This window comes from Mobula hypostoma, chromosome 19, assembly GCF_963921235.1.
Source record: "Mobula hypostoma chromosome 19, sMobHyp1.1, whole genome shotgun sequence".
Taxonomy (NCBI): Eukaryota; Metazoa; Chordata; class Chondrichthyes; order Myliobatiformes; family Myliobatidae; genus Mobula; species Mobula hypostoma.
This window is the reverse complement of record NC_086115.1, coordinates 21518019-21537643: the sequence shown is the minus strand read 5'-3', so window position 1 is coordinate 21537643 and position 19625 is coordinate 21518019. Positions and strand designations below refer to the sequence as shown.

The 19625-nt window shown below is 38.6% G+C and overlaps 1 protein-coding gene across 9 annotated transcripts in view; it reads left to right on the top strand.

Moving 5' to 3' along the window:
• The window catches only part of mypn (myopalladin), a 288573-nt gene that overhangs the window by 220302 nt on the left and 48646 nt on the right, over positions 1 to 19625 (top strand). For all 9 annotated transcript variants that reach the window (XM_063071525.1, XM_063071522.1, XM_063071521.1 and 6 more), the window contains 2 exons: positions 15540 to 16169; positions 18981 to 19125. In XM_063071525.1, the coding sequence (XP_062927595.1) occupies positions 15540 to 16169; positions 18981 to 19125 (775 nt within the window). The remainder of the gene's footprint in view (positions 1 to 15539; positions 16170 to 18980; positions 19126 to 19625) is intronic.

Sequence of the window (19625 nt, the reverse complement as noted above, 5' to 3'; positions counted from 1 at the left end):
AGTTAGGAAAGTGTTTAATTGGAGTAAGGGGAAATATGAAGCTATCAGGCAGGAACTTGGAAGCATAAATTAGGAACAGATGTTCTTCAGGAAATGTACGCCAGAAATGTGGCAAATGTTCCGGGGATATTTGCGTGGTGTTCTGCATAGGTACGTTCCAATGAGACGGGGAAAGGATGGTAGGGTACAGGAACTGTGATGTACAAAGACTGTTGAAAATCTAGTCAAGAAGAAAAGCAAAGTTTACGAAAAGTACAAAAAAACTAGGTAATGATAGAGACCTAGAAAATTATAAGGCTAGCAGGAAAGAGCTTAAGAATGAAATTAGGAGAGCCAGAAGGGACCATGAGAAGGCCTTGGCGAGCAGGATTAAGGAAAACCCCAAGGCATCCTACAAGTATGTGAAAATCAAGAGGATAAGGTGTGAGAGAATAGGACCAATCAAGTGTGACAGTGGAAAAGTGTGTATGGAACCGGGGGAGATAGCGAAGGTACTTAATGAATACCTTACTTCAGTATTCACTAGGAAAAACACCTTGGCAATTGTAGGGATGACTTACAGTGGATTTGAAAAGCTTGAGCATATAGACATTAAGAAAGAGGACGTGCTGGAGCTTTTGAAAAGCATCAAGTTAGATAAGTCACCAGGACTGGAAGAGAGATACCCCAGGCTGCTGTGGGAGGCAAGGGAGGAGATTGCTGAGCCTCTGGCAATGATCGTTCCATCATCAATGGGGATGGGAGAGGTTCCGGAGGATTGGAAGGTTGCAGATGTTGTTCCCTTATTCAAGAAAGGGAGTAGAGAGAGCCCAAGAAATTATAAACCAGTGAGTCTTACTTCAGTGGTTGGTAAGTTGATGGAGAAGATCCTGAGAGGTAGGATTTATGAGCATTTGGAGAGACATAATATGATTAGGAATAGTTAGCACGGCTTTGTCAAAGGCAGGTCATGCCTTACGAGCCTGATTGAAATTTTTGAGGATGTGACTAAACACATTGGTGAAGGTAGAGCAGTAGATGTAGTGTATATGGATTTCAGCAAGGCATTTGATAAGGTATCCCATGCAAGGCTTATTGAGAAAGTAAGGAGACATGGGATCCAAAGGAACCTTGCTTTGTAGATCCAGAATTAGCTTTCCAACAGAAGGCAAAGAATGGTTGCAGACAGGTCATATTCTGTGCGGAGGTTGGTGACCAGTGGTATGCTTCAGAGATCTGTTCTGGGACCCCTTCTCTTCGTGATTTTTATAAATGACCTGGATGAGGAAGTGAAAGGATGGGTTTGTAAATTTGCTGATGACACAAAGGTTGGGGATGTTGTGGATAGTGTGGAGGGCTGTCAGAGGTTACAGCGGGACATCGATAGGCTGCAAAACTGGGCTGAGAAGTAACAGATGGAGTTCAACCTAGATAAGTGTGAGGTGGTTCATTTTGGTAGGTCAAATATGATGGCAGAATATAGGATTAATGGTAAGATTCTTGGCAGCGTGGAGGATCAGAGGGATCTTAGGGTCCATGTCCACATAGGCACTCAAAGCTGCTGCGCAGATTGACTGTGTGTTTAAGAAGGCATACGGTGCATTGGACTTCATCAACCATGGGATTGAGTTCAAGAGCCGAGAGGTAATGTTATAGCTGTAAAGGACCCTGGTAAGACCCCACTAGGAGTACCATGCTGAGTTCTAGTCACCTCACTAACAGGAAGGACGTGGAAACTATAGAAAGGGTGCAGAGGAGATTTACAACGATGTTCCCTGGATTGGGGAGCATGCCTTATGGGAATAGGTTGAGTGAACTTGGCCTTTTCTCCTTGGAGCAAAGGAGATTGAGAGGTGACCTGATAGAGGTGTATAAGATGATCAGAGGCATTGATCATGTGGATAGTCAGAGGCCTTTTCCCTGGGCTAAAATGGCTAACATGAGAGGGCACAGTTTTAACGTGCTTGGAAGTAAGTACAAAGGGCATGTCAGGGGTAAGTTTTTTACACAGTGTGGTAAGTGCATGGAATGGGCTGCCGGCGACTGTGGTGGAGGTGGATAACATAGGGTCTTTTAAGAGGCTCCTATATAGTACATGGAGCTTAGAAAAATAGAGGACTATGGGTAACTCTAGGTAATTTCTAAAGTAAGTACATTTTTAGCACAGCATTGTGGGCCAAAGGGCCTGTATTGTGCTGTGGGTTTTCTATGTTTCTATATAAAAACAAAACATAAGAAACATTTAACAAGTCTGGCAGCATCAGTGAAAAGAAAAATAATTAATATTATAGTTAATGTTTCAGGTACAGAATTCATTGTTAGGATTTTAAAAAAAGATAAAACTGTTGAAGGGTATCTTCATTTCAATTCACTACATTGTCAGTCTAGTTTTTCTCCTGAGGCAGCACATGAACTAACAGCACTTTGAGTTGGAAGAGGAAGTGATACCAAGTGTAAAACTTAGCCTTTTAAGACTTATTTTTCAGATTCCATTACGTTAGAGTGTGCATCAAAATGTAATGTCCTTTGTAGGAGTTAGCACATGGCTGTGTTAGGTGATGCAGACATATGTTCTCTGTTTACCCTGCACAATTCGATATGACTATATAAAGGCAACAAGTACAACAGTTAATTAATTACCTACTGATCCTGTTTAAACTTGTTGTTATGATTTATGTGTCCTTTGTGTCTCGTTAAAATGCTGCACAATAGAGCTCTAATTGCTCATGTGATGAGCTTCTAGTCTCAGCAGTGCAGATACTGACCAGATACAGAAAAAGAAAATATAGTTGTATGGTACGCAGTGCATTGTGAAAGAAGTGAAATCAAAAAGAAATGTGTTTTTAGTATGCTTGCTCTATTAAGCTCTGTTCTGATCAACTGAGTGGAGTAGTCATCGATATCTTTAGCCTCTTGCATCAACAGTCTGAAGTACCCACACGCTTCATGCAGGCTTTGTGCCTAAGAAAGTGATAAACCTCCCTCAATGACTGTCATCTAGTAGCACTGCTTGAACATCTACTGTGATGAAGTTCCTTGAGAGGTTGGTGATGAAACATAACAACTCCTGCTTGAGAAGATACTTGGATCCACTCAACTTTGCCTTCTGTCACAATAAGGCCACAGCAGATGCCATTTCATTGGCTCTTCACTCAACCCTGGAACATCTGAACAGTGAAGCTGCATACAACAGGATGCTCTTCATTGACTACAGCTCAGCATTCAAAACTATCATCCCCTCAAAACTAATCAATAAGCTTGAAGGCATTGGCCTCAATAACTCCTTGTGTAATTGGATCCTCAGTTTCCTCACTTTCAGATCCCAGTCAGTTGGAATTGGCAAAAATATTTCCTCCACAATCTCTCGTCAGCTGAATCAAAGATGGTGACGAACCAGCATATAGGAGAGAGATTGAAAATCTGGCTGAGTGGTGCCACAACAACAACCTTTCACTCAGTGTTTCATAAGACCATGGAGCTGATTATTGACTTCAGCAGGAGGAAACTGAAGGTCCACGAGCCAGTCCTCATCCGACGTGTAGAGGGTCAGCAACTTTAATTCCTCAGTGTAATCATTTCAGAGGATCTATCCTGGGCCTTAGCACATCAGTGCAATTAATGGCTGTGCTTCTACTTCCATAGATGTTTTTGAAGAATCAGCATGACATCTAGAACTTTGACAAGCTTCTATTGATGTGTGGTGGAGAGTATATTGACTTTTTGCATCACTAATGGAAACACCCATGCGCTTGAATAGAAAATTCGACAAAATGTAGTGGATATAGGCCAGTCCATCATGGATAAAGCCCTCCTCACCACTGGCACATCTACACAAGGCGCAGTCACAGGAAAACAGCATCCATCATCAAGGACCTCCACCATCCAGGTCATGCTCCTTTCTCACTGCTGCCATCAGGAAGAAGGTAAAGGAAATTCAGGGCCCCCACCACCAGGCTCAGGAATGGATATTATCCCTCAACATCAGGATGGAACCAGAGAGGATAACCACTCAACTTCACTCGCCCCATCACTGAACTGTTCCAACAACCTATGGACTTACTTTCAAGGACTCTTCAGCTCATGTTCGTGATATTTATTTCCTAGTATTATTCATTTTCTCTTTTGTATTTGCAGTTTGTTGTCTTTTGTTGTTGGTTCTTTGACTACCCTGTTGGGTATAGTCTTTCACGATTCTGTTGTGTTTCTTGGATTTGCCATGTATACCCACAAGAAAATGAATCTCAGGGTTGTATTATTTCACCAGCACTGACTTCCATTGGAGAACAGTGTTTACAGAAAAATTTCTACAGGAACTTCTGGATCATGAGAACCCCAGTTAATACATTTTCTTTGCATTTTCGTGAGAGTTAGTAAGCCATTCAATGTAAATGAATTGACATACAGTACTTGCTAATATAGCACATGCAAGACTTTGTACAAAATCTTTGAACTATCTTTTTATTTATAGACTGATTATTATAATAAATTTATGATTTTTAGTAATTTGCACTTGCTGAGGAGACAGGCCCTCATTATAAATGGAAATTTCCTTTAAACTGAAATTACTATGTTCAGAATAGAGAAGGATAAGAGAAAAGTTAATAATCTGTTAAAGTTATGAAGTTCAAAGTAAATTTATTATCAAAGTACGTATATGTCACTATATGCTACCCTGAGATTCATTTTCTTGCAAGCACTCACAGTTGAACAAAAAATACAATAGAATTAGTGAAAAACTACATACAAAGATTGACAAACAACCAATGTGCAGAAGAAGACAAGCTATACAAATGTATGAAAAACAAATAAAATTAATAAATAATCAAACAAATAAATAAACAAACAATTAATACTAAGAACATGAAAGTCAGTCCATAGGTTATGCAATTAGTTCAATGTCGGGGTGAGTGAAGCTTATCCACATTGGTTCAGGAACCTCATTGTTGAGGGAAAAGCACAAGGAATAATTTGAAAAGCACAAAGAATAGGGTTGTAAATTTAATGCAATTAACACAAGAATTCAACATAATTGAGTACATATTTCTTTATGCAGATTCATGATACGATCATGAACATTCAAAGAAAGACTGCCATACAGTTTTTGGAAAATCATAGGATTTTCTACAGATATATTAGGAGCAAAAGGATAGCAAAGGACAAAATTGGTCCTCTTGAAGATCAGTGTACTCCTTTATGAGTAGACTAGTTTTTGGAGTACACTGATCTTCAAGAGGACCAATTTTGTCCTTTGCTATCCTTTTGCTCCTAATATATCTGTAGAAACCCCTATGATTTTCCTTCACTTTGTCTACCAGAGCAAACTTATGCCTTCTTTTAGCCTTCCCGATTTCCTTATTCAGTGTTCTCTTGCATTTCTTACACTCCTCAAGCACCTCATTTGTTCCTTGATGCCTATACCTGCTTTGCACCTCATTCTTCTTCTTGACCAGGACCTCAATATCCTTTGAAAAGCAAGGTTATCTAAACATGTTAGCCTCGCTTTTTATTCTGACAAAAATGTACACAGTCTGTATTCTCAAAATTTCACTTTTGAAGGCCTCTTCCCACTTACCAAGCTTCCCTTTGTCAGAAAACAACTTATCCCAATACACACCTGCCAGATCCTTTATGATACAATCACAATTGGCCCTTATCTAAATTAGAATCTCAATGCAAGGACCAATCCTATCCTTCACCATAATTATCTTGAAACTAAAGGAATTACATGCAGTGGCCTTTTTATTAGGTATATGGTACATCTGCTTGTTAATACAAATATCTAATCAGCCAATCATGTTGCAGCTACTCAATGCATAAAAGCAAGTAGACATGGACAAGAGGTTCAGTTGTTGTTCAGACCAAACATCAGAATGAGGAAGAAATGTGTTCAAAGTGACTTTGACCATGGAATGATTGTTGGTGCCAGATGGAGTGGTTTGAGTATCTCAAAAAACTGCCGATTATCTGGGATTTTCACAGGCAACGGTCTCTAGACCAGGGTTCTCCATCCTGGGGTCTACAGACCCCTTAATTAATCGTATTGGTCCATGGCATAAAAAAAGATTGGAAACCTAGAATCTAGAGCAGGGGTTCCCAACCTTTATTTATGCCATGGTCCTTTACTATTAATCGAGGAGTGCCAGGTTGGGAATCCCTGGTCTAGAGTTTACAGAGAATGGTGCAAAAAAGAAAAGATATCTCGTGAGCGACTGTTCTGTGGGTGAAAACACCTTGTTAAGGAGAGAGGTCAGAAGAGAATGGCTGACTGGTTCAAGCTGATAGTCTGAGCAGTAACTCAAATAGCCACATGTTACAACAGTGGTTTGCAGAAGAGCATCTCTGAATGCTGAATACATTGAACTTTGAAGTTAATGAACTACAGATGCAGAAGACCATGAACATGCATTCAGTTGTCCACTGTTTTAGGTATAGGAGGTACCTAATAGGGTGGCCACTGAGTGTATGATCACTGGATCCAAAATGTTCCCCTACACATACATCTGCCACCAGCCCTATCTCGTTCCCTCATAGGAGATTCAGTATTCCATTTTCTTCAGATAAGACCTCTATATATTGATCAAGCAAACTTTCCTGAACATACCTTCATAATGAGTTTGAATCCAAGAAAGTCCTACCTACAGCACTGTGAGTCTTCCTTCATTATGCTGTAGTTCAAAAACATAGTTCACAGTAATCTTTTAAAGGCACGAAAAGCAGCACAGTAAGTACTTGCCAGTGATGTTCTCATCGTTTTATATGAATTAAAGAGGCAAAATGTTCAAACTGTAGGGATTCCACTGCAACAACAGCATAATGGATGGTCTTGCAAAAGGAAGTACAAGACGACCTTCACTAATCCGACTACCTGTAATCCGGTTCCTTCGATAATCCGGCACTGATTATGCTTAATGTGATCCTTCTATAATTCGGCATTTTCACTAATCCGGCGCTCCTCTGGTCCCAATGGTGCTGGATTAGTGAAGGTCGGCCTGTACTTCACCAAAGGTACACATCTTACAACTTTTATCATGCAAATAGATTTTTTTGCAAGGAAATGCTGGTTTCTGATGGGTCCTGCTGTAGATTTACCCGAGGTGTACTGGCGTGGCAATAGTGTCTAAGGATTTCATCAAACAGAACTAACAGAATTTTTAGGGACTTCTACTGTACATGTCAATGCTTTTATTTTGAAGACACTGCATGCATCCCAACATCAGTGTAAAGGATTCAGTGAACCAGCATTGGAGCTGTGGAGGTCCAGTTTGAAATCTTTTGGTCTACCAGCTTTCAGGATGTCTTTGTGTTTCTATTTTCATCTAACGAAATATCAGAATATGAAATAATTGACTATCACTTCTGAGAGCAGCTCAAAACTCTTTGTTGAGGCTGTTGAAGGAAATGGTGAGTATTGCAGTAACTCAAACAGTAATTTTTATGCCTGTAAGAAAAACTCACGTTATGATTTTTTTCTTTCATTGTGAAAATGGTAGTTTACTGTTCTTTTGCATAGTTTTAATATACATTTTATACACTGAGCTTAGACTGTAGACAAATTAACCAAAGGATATTTATTGTTAATTTGCGAAGAATAAAATTTGTTTAATGTGTAAAACAGCTACGCTTAGAATTCCTAGCAAATGCTGGTCATTAGGAAAACTAGCAAACTTTTTCTGAATCTGTATAGTATCAGCTAGGGAAGGATATGTATTTAATAATTGAGCTAATGTATCTGCTTCTTACCATACTAGACAAATGAATTAATGCATTTCAGCATAAGCATTATTAGAGCAATTTGCAATACTTTCTTCTATTTTAATCTTGTCCTAGAAAGGCAACATTTATAGTCAAATATAAAGAAATATTCAGAAACTGTGTGAACTATTTCATATAGTGCAAAGAAGTATTTCCTACAGTGCAGGACCTTATGGCATTATGAATACATTTTTGCAGTGAAAGACATTGAAATGACATGAGGTTTTTAGTAAAATTCTTTAAGGCTTGAACATACACTGTACTTAATAAAAGGAGCAGACATATCTTGAATTACTATAGTTATTAATATAAAATCAATGAGTACTGTAAATAAGGGACATACTTTCTAACAATTATACTCAAAATAAGAAGGTACAGACTTATTTCAGTGTACATTGAACAAAACAATAAATATACAATAAACAAATGAAATAGAAGTGGCATAGGTAGACATAGTAAGCTAAACAATTAGGAAAGAGAAAATTGTACCGGGATACTATATCAGTTTTGAGAGAATTTGGAGGAATTCTCTGTTTGAAATTGGTCTGAAATATTTAGTTCCTGTGGTTTGACATGTAACACATGGGCAATATGTTTCTGTGACATTGTCCATATTATCAGCAAATGGGAGAAACTTCAGAAGGCAGCACTGAGGTTTAGCGCAAAAGAAAATAAGCATTATAGTACCGGTACAGATCAACAGGAATGATCCAAACACTAAAGGGCTGACCATGGAGAGATATTAGAGAAATTCTTCATAACAATTTAGGAAACATGTCCATAAACTTTAAGAATATCAAATCATGGGCAACTTCAGAGAATGTGAGTAAAACCACTCAGCCGAGAGGAATAAATTAAAGTCACCTGTAGGGAATGTGAATCAAGAATGTGATGGCCCCTGAAGATTAGAGTCAAAAGGGATGAGGAGTTTGGGGGAACTAGTGTGCCAGATGGATAAGGTTCAATAGCTCTGAGTCAGAAAGTTACTGTATATGATTAAATACCACAACAAAGAATTCAACATACTGTTTGTATCTTGAATGATTCCATTACAGTTACAGTTAAAAATACTATCTTTTAAATAAAATATTAAACCAAGGCTCCTTTTGCATTGCTAAGTTGATGTTAAAGATTCCATGGCAATATTTCAGAGTGGAGTAATTGTCCTGATGCCCCAACAATACACATGTATGAAGAACAGGTGAATGGTAACTAGTGTAAGTGTAGGACTGATCAGGGATAAAAGACGAAATGTGCTTGGAGTTGGAGGAGGTAAGGAAGGTGCTTAGTCTTTGCCTCAGTGAGAAGGACCTTGATGAATGAGAGGACAGCATAAAATAGGTAGATATTTTATGTTGGAACATGTTGACGTTAAGAAAGACGATATGCTGGAACTTTTGAAAAATATTAGGATAGAAAGTCACCAGGACCAGATAGGATATAACCATGTTACTAAGAAAAGCAATGGAAGAGTTTTCTGTGCCTTTGGCAATGATCTTTGCATCCTCACTGGCCACAGGAGTAGTACCAGAAGATTTGAGGGTGGCAAATATCATTCCTTTGGTTAAGAAAATTTAACAGAGAACAAAGTAATAGCATTTTCCACCTCCAATCTTCTGTATCATAGACCAGTAAGTATTGTATCAGTGGTGGGCAAACTGTTGGAAAAGATTCCTAGAGACAGGATATACAAGCATTTGGAGAAGCATAAGCTGAATAAAGATAGTCAGCACAGCTATGTGAGTGACAGTTCGTACCTCACAAGTCTGACTGAAGTATTTGAGGAAGTAATAGAACAAATTGATGAAGATAGAGTAGAAGATATAGCGTATACGGATTTTAGATAGGTATTTGACAAGGTTTCTCATTCAGAAAGTTAGGAGACATGGGATCCAAGGAAACTTGACTGTGTGGATTCAGAATTGGCTTGCCCACAGAGGTTGATAGTGTTAGTAGATGAAGCATATTCTACCTGGTGGTCAGTGACCAGAGATGTTCTGCACGAACCTGTACTGGAACCTCTGCACTTTAGCGATTTTTATAAGTGAATTGGATGGAGAAGTGGAAGGGTGGCTTGTCAAGTTTGCAGATGATACGAAGATTGGTGGAGTTGTGGATAGTGTAGAAGGTTGTTGTAGGTTACAATGGGACATTGATAGGATGCAGAGCTGGGCTGAGAAGTGGCAGATGGAGTTCAATCTGGAGAAGTGTGAAGTTGGTACTCTTTGGAAGGTCAGACTTGAAGTCAGAATACAGGGTTAATGGCAGGATTCTTGGAAGTGTGGATGAATATAGGAATAATGGGGTCCACATCCATAGATCCCTCAAAGTTAAGAAGGCATATGATGTGTTAGCCTTCATTAGTCAGGGAACTGAGTTCAAGAGCCAAAAGATAATGTAGCTCTATAAAACTCTGGTTAGGCCACACTTTGTGTATTGTATTCAGTTCTGGTTGCATCTTTGTAGGAAGGATTTAGAAGCTTTACAGAGGGTACAGAAGAGATTTACCAGGATGCTGCCTGGATTAGAGAGCATGTCTTATGATGATAGGTAGAGTGAGCTAGAGATGTTCTCTTTGGAGCGAAGAAGGATGAGAGGTGACGATAGAGGTGTACAAGACAATAAAAGTCATAGATACAGCGGACATCCAGAGACATTTTTCCAGGGCAGAAATGGTTAATGCTTGGATGCATAATTTTAAAATGATAGGAGCAATTATAAGGGGGACTTTTTTACACGGAGAGTGGTGGGTCCATTGAACGCACTATCAACGGTGGTGGTAGAGGCAGATACAAGGGACATTTAAGCACATGGAGGAAAGTAAAATGAAGGGCTATGTAAAGGGCAGAAGGTTTAGATTGATCTTAGTGTAGGTTAAAAGGTCAACACAACATCGTGGGCTGAAGACTGTGCTGTAGTGTTCTATGCTCAATGATCTGTGTTATAATTAATTAAAAAGTTGATTGAGAAGTATATTCAAGTATCATTTTAGATGACATACAGATTGAATATTTTGATACCAAAACTAAACTTCTGGAGGAGATCAATCCTCCATCAGGATCTGTTCAACCCAAGACTTTGACAATTTCTTTTCCTTCACAGATGTTGCATGATCCACTAAGATCCCCTGGTAGTTTGGTTTTGCTCCAGATTTCAGCATCTAAAGTCCTGTGTCCATCTTGAATATTTTGGTATTACGAACAAGAACAATTATCAGATGGAATTGATGTTGTCCAGGATTAAATCAAGATCTTTAAGTGTTGGTATATTTATCAAGACTGCTCAGCCAAGCCAGTAAAAACAGGATTACAGAGTTGGAAGTGGCCAGTGAGTCCTTTCGAAAGAGTGTCCCTGATAAATTCCCTTCACCAGCTAATAACTTACTAGTGCTTATACACAAAATAGATTGACTGAGATCATGCAGTTGCTATCAGTGTCTCTTGATCAATACCGTTATAGAAGAGGAACTCTGACAACATCAGTGTGATCCCAGGTATCATCTTCCTGTTCAGACAGCACTCTGCTCCAGACTGGCATCCCTCCAGTCTTGCATTTTGTTTAATCCAGGGTTATAGAAGTCAGAGTTAGGAATGGGTTGTCCTGAGACTTCATTGAGGCATGAAGACTTTGAATGACCTGTGCTTAAACTGAACTATCAGCTTGGGAGAGTCAATTCTGATGGGTTTAGAGGAGTGCACCACTTTAGCACTTTTGAAACGATGGTAGTGGATTGTATATCTCTGTGTCTATTGGTGTTCTTATATTGGTGTGTTTATATGATCTGTGCATTGAGATGTATTAGTTGTTCAGAAAGGCCAAAACACTACCTTCAGGTATAGGATAATTCAGTTCTGGGAGTGATTTCATTCGGGACTTCTTGCAGCCTGCTCTTCAATTTCTCTCTGTAAGAACTTATGGTGCCAATGTATTAAGGTGTATTTCCATGTAGTAAGGAGAATACTTATTCTGTTGCCTTATTTGTTTTTGCAACTACTATTGAATGTCCTGACGTGGTGGAGAGCTGTCAGTTTGACAGAATTAGAGCATGAATATCAGCAGGTGCACATTGCTGAGTCATTGTGATACATATATAACGTATTGCAGGCACAAAATGCTCGTTGTTAGTCTCATAGCAATTGTAATCAACTACTATGTCTAACTTGCCCTGGGATGAAAGTCTGTGGGCTTAAAGTTTAAAGAAAATTTATCAAAGTACATGCATGTCACCATATACTACCCTGAGATTCATGAACTTAATAGGGCAAGGCAGGTTTATTTGGGAGCAATCAAATTTCTGGGCTTAAGCATTGCATTCTGTCACTAGGATTAATTTTGCTAAGGCCATAACATTTTCCGCTTTGATTATTATTATTATTATTCTCTACATTATACTTCTTTAATTATTTTAGTATTAAAGTTCATGCAGTTTCACGGGCAATAACATTAAGAAAGTTTTCCAATCTGGACGGGAAGTAGTTGTATAAAATGGTAAGCTCTAAGAATAAGCCAGGAAATTATAAGTTAGCCAGCCTAATGTCAGTAATGGGTAAGTTATTGGGAAGTATTCTAAGGGATGGGATATATAAGTATTTGGATAGATGGTCTGATTAGGGATAGTTAACATGGCTTTGTTTACGCAGACTGTGTCTAACCAAACTTACAGAATTTTTCGAGGAGGTTACCAGGAAGGTTGATGAAGAAAAGGCAGTGGACATGGTCCTCATGGACTTTAGCAAGACCCTTGACAAAATTCTGCATTGGGAGACTGGTCCAGAAGTCCATTGACATTCAGAATGAAGTATTAAATTGGATTCAAGATTGGCTTAGCCAGAGATGCCAGAAAGTTGTAGTAGATAGTTGCCTTTCTGAATGGTGGCCTATAACTTATGGTGAACTACAGGGACTGGAGTTGGGTCCTTTGTTGTTTGTCAAATATATTAATGAATTGGATGTTAATATCGTAACTGGATCAGCAAATTTGCAGATGTCACCGTGTTTGAGGCATAGTGAACAGCAAGGAAGGCTGTCAAAGCTTGCAGTGGAATTTGGACCAGCTGGAAAAAATGGGCTGACAAATGGCAGATAAAACTTGATGCAGACAAGTATGAGCTGTTTGCACTTTGGGAGGACAAACCAGGATAGACTTAACCAGTAAACAGTAGAGCACTGAGGAGTGCAGTAGAATAAAGGGATCATTCTTTGAAAGTGACATCACTGGAAGTTAGAGTCCAAAAGATAGTTTTTGGCACATTGGCAATCATAAATCAGAATATTGAGTACAGGAGTTTAGATTTTATGTTGGTTGTTAAGACGTTAATGAGGCCAAATTTGGAGTATTGTGTGCAGTTCTAGTCACCTTCCTAGAGGAGAGATATCACTAAAATTGAAAGAGTACAGTGAAAGTTTACAAGCAACTTGAGGAACTGAGTTATAGGTAAAGGTTGAATAGGTTAGGACTCTAGGAGGTAAGAGAATGAGGGAAAATTTGATAGAGGTATGAATTCCTCCAAATTAGGAACTAATATGCAGTTTTATAGTAGTACAGTAGTATAGGTAGTGTTCTAGTTTGTTCTGTATTTCATTTAAATACATAATTTTTTACACGGTTTGTATTTTTTATACCTTTTTAACTACTTCTGTGAAACTTTGGCTAATTGGGACGGCTGCCAAAATGTACTGGTTCCAATGTGTCCCAATTAACTGGAATCCACTGTATTTGCATTTCTGCTACTGAACTCAGTCAAGTAGCATAATTAGAGGCAGCAACACTTCACTGATTCCATAAAACAGATGTTGTTATTTACCTTTGGATGATGGTTGGCTCTTGGCATTCACTCTTCACTGAATTACTTATATGAGCAGTGAGCTTGGAAAGCCAAAAGGTAGAAGTAATAAGCATATGATTTCTAACTACATACTTGGGCTTGGTTTAGGGATATTCAATCTATGAATGTTGTCATGAATGAAAATTTTAGAGAACTATTTCCCAATTTGCTTACAAATGCCAGACAAATAAAACACACATCTGAAAAAAGTAGAAGCCAAATACATTATGATGTTATTTTGGTTAGGTAATTCTTTTTGGATCACTTAAATAACCTGGTTCTAAGGAAAGCAAAATATTACTTGCTAATTTTTTAAGCAAGTGATGGTAGATCTAGGAGCAATCAATCCTTGCTCACATTTACTTGTTCAATCTGTACAAATCACTTCTCAAGCATATTTACAAGGCATATCTGTTGCAAATTTTTCCTTACATTATTTCACAAGTCCTTCCCGAACAGCACACTCCTTGTCCTTTCAAATCCTCTTACTAATCATTTCTCTCTCTAATCTAGACTCTCAGACTCTCATTAATCAAAACCTTCTATCACTGATCATTCCTTATTCATATTTACCAGAGGTCCCAGTGTTAGTTCACCCCTGCAATTTAAAAATGAGAAGCTAAAGTCAGATGTATCAGTATTACAGTGGAGTAAAAGGAAATTGCAGAAGCATGAGAGAGGAGCTGGCCAACATTGTTTGGAAAAGAGCACTGAAGGCATGACAGCAGAGCAGCAATGGCTGGAATTTCTGGGAGCAATTTTGAAGGCACAGGATAGATGCATGCCAAAGAGGAAGAAGTATTCTGAACGCAGGATGACACTACCGTGGCTAACAAGCGAAGTCAAAGGAACACAAAAACCAAAGAGAGGGCATATGAAAGAGCAATTATCTTATATCTAAGAAAAGATGTGCTGACATTAGGGAAGGTTCAAAGGAGGTTCACGAAAATGATTCCGAAATTGAGAGGGTTCTTTTATGAGGAGTGTTTGATGGCTCTGGGCCTCTGCTCACTGGAATTCAGAAGAATGAGGGGTGACCATATTGAAACCTATCAAATGTTTGAAGGTCTCAAGAGAGGGGATGTGGAGAGGACGTTTCCTATGGTGAGGAAGTCTAAGACCAGTGGACACAGCCTCAGAATAGAGGGACGTGTTTTTAGAACAGAGATGAGGAGGAATTTCTTTAGCCAGAGAGTTGTGAATCTGTAGAATTCATTGCCACAGGCAGCTATGAAGGCCAAGTAATTGGGTATATTTAAGGCAGAGGTTGATAGATTCTTGATTAGTCAGAGCATGAAGGGATACAGGGAAAGGCAGGAGTTTGGGGATGAGAGAGAAAATGGATCATCCATGATTAAATGGCAGACTTGATGGGCCAAATGGCCTAATTCTGCTCCCATATCTTATCGTTTTATTACCTTATAGTTATATTTAACAGACCCAAATAGTATAAGATTTTTAAGGGTGATACGGAGTATTGATGGAATGAGGCAGTAAATGCTCTATTTTATGACCATTACTGATTTTTCAATCAACATCATCACTTTTATCCCACTCTGGTCCTAAATTGGTTTAAGTGTAAATTAATGAAGTGAGTTAATGCAAAACAGAACTGGATATTTGATGTTGAGTACATCTTTAAAATAGTATGTTTCAGATTTGTTTATCACATGTACATCAAAACATACAGTGAAATCGGCTGTTTGCTTCAACAATCAGCACAACCTAAAGATGTGCTGGGAGTAGCCCACTAGTGTTGCCACACATTCCTGCGCTAACATAATATATCCACAATGTTCAGTCAGTAATATCCTTATGTTATTGGTAAACCAGACATGAAATAAAATGTTTGCGATACATCTGCACATATGTTTATTCGATTGCTTAAAGCTTTGCTTTAATATACATGTTTACATCAACTGCAGCTATGTGTATTTGCAATTAACTTACTGACATGATTGTTTTTTTTTATTCCATATGTAGCGATCCCATCCAGTTGCAACAACTGCACAACCAGGTTCTCCTTGAACAACAGCAAGAAGTGAACGTACTGCAATCAACAACTCAATCATCATCCCTGCCTACCACCTTCCCACCTGCATCTCCATCCACCATGAATACTCACACTGACAATTCTCATCAGTCTGCACAGATGCCTTCTGCCAGCAGGTCAACAATACCAACCAACACTCTGCCCCACGCATTTAACTATACACGTCCAAAACAGTTCATTGCTGCTCAAAATGTCAGAAGTTATTCACCATCAAATTCTCCTCTGCCTGCATTGAGCATGATATCTCAAAAAACAGAGAGGGTGGATAGTAAAGAAAATTATATTGGATTCCCACACACAGTAGCATCACAATATGATGTTGCACCCCACGAATTGTCATTGCCAGTCTCACATAGTTATTCAACAACAAGTGCAGTTGGACAAACTGCTCCCACTATTCCACCACTTCCAAGTTTTCAGCCTCGGGTTGCTTCACCAACTGGTGGCTCCTGTCCTAGTCCAGTTCACAACCCAGTGGCTTTCCTCAGCTCTGTGCTACCATCGTTGCCCTCTGCACCACCTACCAATGCAATGGGTCTTCCCAAGAGTGCTCCAATAATGTAAGTGTCAGTTACAAAATCTTCAAACATTACAGTGGTAATTAGTTGTAAGGAGATTTGTGGATGGGAGATTGAAGCAGTTTCCTTTAAAGAATCTGGATGGTGCATTGGATTAGACAACAAAGAGTAGACTCCTTACTCCAAAGTCTCAATTTCAGTGAATCTGGGCTAGATGCGTTTGTGACCATGGATGATTGAGAATGTGCCTAGTGTACGTCTCACCCCTTGCCTAACTCTTGGCTGTTACCACTTCTTAAAGGATATGACCAGTGCCCAAAATATGCATACCTTAATCTGTCTGCTAGCTATTAGTGCATAGTATCCGTTATTTACAGGTTGATGGGAAGATGAGTTTGGGAGTTTATTCTCAGAGCACGGTTGTGCATTAGTTTTTCAATAAGAATGAAAAGTGTTTCAAAAATTTATTTTTCAACTAGTTGAATGTTGTTCTTTATTTTTGCCATGAAAGCTTGCCATGACAAGATTCCACTCTTGATATGGAATAATTCCTGAACTCTGAATGTAGGCCTGGCCTGTGACCACCAACCTTAGCAGTTCTAAAGAAATGATTTGAAGTATTTTCACCTGACACTACATTAAACAGACTGCAGGGCCCACAAGTGTTAAAACTGAATGAGCAGAGGATTTGCCATTCTTCAGAAATTATCTGTGTTCTGAATGAAGGGATTTGTTTTGTTTTGTTATTCAGGGTTAAATCAGCACCAAAGTAAAAGTTATCCAGGACCTTACTTGGTCACCTTTGTAGATGTGTAGATTAAAAAAATATTAAGTCTAGTACTCAAACATAATGGAACTGTTTATGTTGCCTATGGGCATTTAAATCTTGGTATTTCAGAAACAGTTTTGGGCTTATAAATGAGGAGTGGCAGCTATTCATGGTATGAAACACACACAAAATGCTAGAGGAACTCAGCAAGACAGGCAGCATCTACGGAGGGGAATAAATAGTTAACATTTTGGACCTTGACCTTTCATCAGGTCTGGAACTGAAGGAGACAAAAGCCAGACTAAGAAGGTATGGGGATTGGGGAGGAGTACAAGCTGCTAGGGAGGTGGGTGAGACCAGGTGAGGAGAAGATATGTGGATTGGGGAAATGAAGTAAGAAGCTGGGAGGTGTTAGCTGGAAGGGGTAAAGGGCTGAAGAAGTAGAACTCTAATAGGAAAGGACAGTGGACCATGAGATAAAGGGAAGAAGGCAACCCAGCGAGAGGTGATGGGCTGGTGAGGAGAGAAGAATGGTAACCCGAATGGGTAATTCTGGAGCATCTCTTGTTTATAATCATGATGGATCTTGTTTTGCCATGAAGGTGGCAAGCAGCCCCACCATTCTGTTTCTAAACATTTGAGATCCAAGAGACAAAGAGGTTAAAGTAGGGCATTTGAGATTTCTGAGGGAGATGCTCCTCTTGTTTCCAGATCTGTCTGTCAAATACCAGGAATTCAAAATTATTAAACACCCCAAAAGCATGATAGACATGGATCACAGATACCCTTTTTGTTGTTAAGTTTTGATAAGGAGAAAATATAACCTTCAGTAACATGTTTCACCTAGGTTTATTTTAATGCTGATTTAATTTTGAGTAACAGCTGAAACAAATCCCTTATTTATGGCAAATGGCAAATGCTCTGCTCATTTATTTCAGGCAGTGATGAGGAGTGGAATGATTTTGTAACTTTATATACTGGTATTAGCTTCCAGTGTTCCCAGGTCAGATGCTGGTTGAAATCATGTGCTCATGTGCCTCTGACAAAATATGCCCTCCTTGGACATATTTGAGTTTTTGGCAAACGATACTAGCCATTGCTTTGATATTTCTGAGTTAAGGTTAGGAAGTCAGCTAATGTGCATTGGAAATCACATGGTTACTTAAACTCATTGAACAGAAATTCTCACAATTAGTTAAGACAGATTGCCAGAGAGCTTGTTTTGAAACAGGTTCTGAAGGCATAGAGTTAACTGAATGTATCACCCTGAACGGTATCAAGTTGATAATTTATTTTGGAATATAATGGGCCAGGTCTCCAAGAGCCAGTAGAAGCAATTGGATCTGACCATCTTTAAACTGACAGGCACATGCTTATATCTACAGCATACAGACTGAAGTCTAACCTTCTGCTACATTTAAGAGCCAGCCTTGGCACACTTGTACTGCACTTGGGTAGTATAGATTTCCTCAGATTTCCCAGTTTAGAAAACTAGTTTAGCAAATCTACTTACTTAACATAACACAAATGTAGCTACCCCATTGAATTGAAGGAACTGCTACCAGAAGAACAGAAGTAGACCTACAACTTGATTTAATCAAGTTAGTTTAAATGTAATTGATTGTTGTCAGTTTTTGACAGTTTTGTAGTGCTATGGTTTATTTCTTAAAATACATAAATTCATTTTTTAGTTTTTTTTCTATAAACATTTCCTGAGCATTGTTATAAATGCAATTGATGATCATAAGCATTTAATTTAAACAATATCTTTGATGCCTAGTGTACCTGAGAGTAGAGCTTCACAAGCCACTAAAGTCATGTGGAAATACAGCCAGCCACATAAGGTCAGAAGGGGCCTTTGCTATGTTGAGCCTTACTGCTCAGTTAGCAACAACCTCTTACAGGTAAATTATCAGTAGGATCACACTGGAAGAACAGTGTAGTTTAACTCAGCTGATTGGCAAATTTTCTAATCAGTAGCAGAAGATCAGCCCAATTATATCTAGATTATAATTTAAGTGAGAAATATATTAATAGTGCAAAAGTTATACATATGTCACAAAGTATTACTTTTAATTATACAGTTCTACACAAGGTGTCTTGAAGAAAGTGTTGAAATCACCACAATCATCCACTAATGATGAAATACGTGAAAGCAAGGATGCTGTAATACGTGATTTAGATAGAAAGTCGAACTTCAGAGATGATGTTTACCATACTGGGCAGCAGGTGAGAACCTTTTGCAGTAGGAGAACTGAAAATGCACCAATATTTTGTGAAATTTTCTTTCATATCAGCAGAATAATATTTAAATTCCCTGATTTGAAACCATTAAAAGTTACCTTTGGGGTATTTCTTCCCTGCCTATGTCATGAAACAGAATGTGAAGTGACTTTCAGATTTTTGGAGAAGATTTATGTTCAAGACCTTTCACATAATCTGGTCTATTCTGTATCCTGCCAGTCTCATCAAATGAGTCTAAGGGTTCAGCAAATCTAATTAATGAATTTACCTCTGAAAGATTCTATTTACTATATCAACAGTAACAGCTGGCATGCCATGAAACAAGAGGAACATGTTAACTTTAATATTGTTTATTGTTTGCCATGGTTGTAATTGTTAGCTTATATTAAGATAATGTTGTGTTTATAATTTTCTGGAAGTGATGTCTCTTTTATTCTGTTGAAGAATTCTAAAATCTGTTTTATTTCTGTAAGAGTATTGTTTAA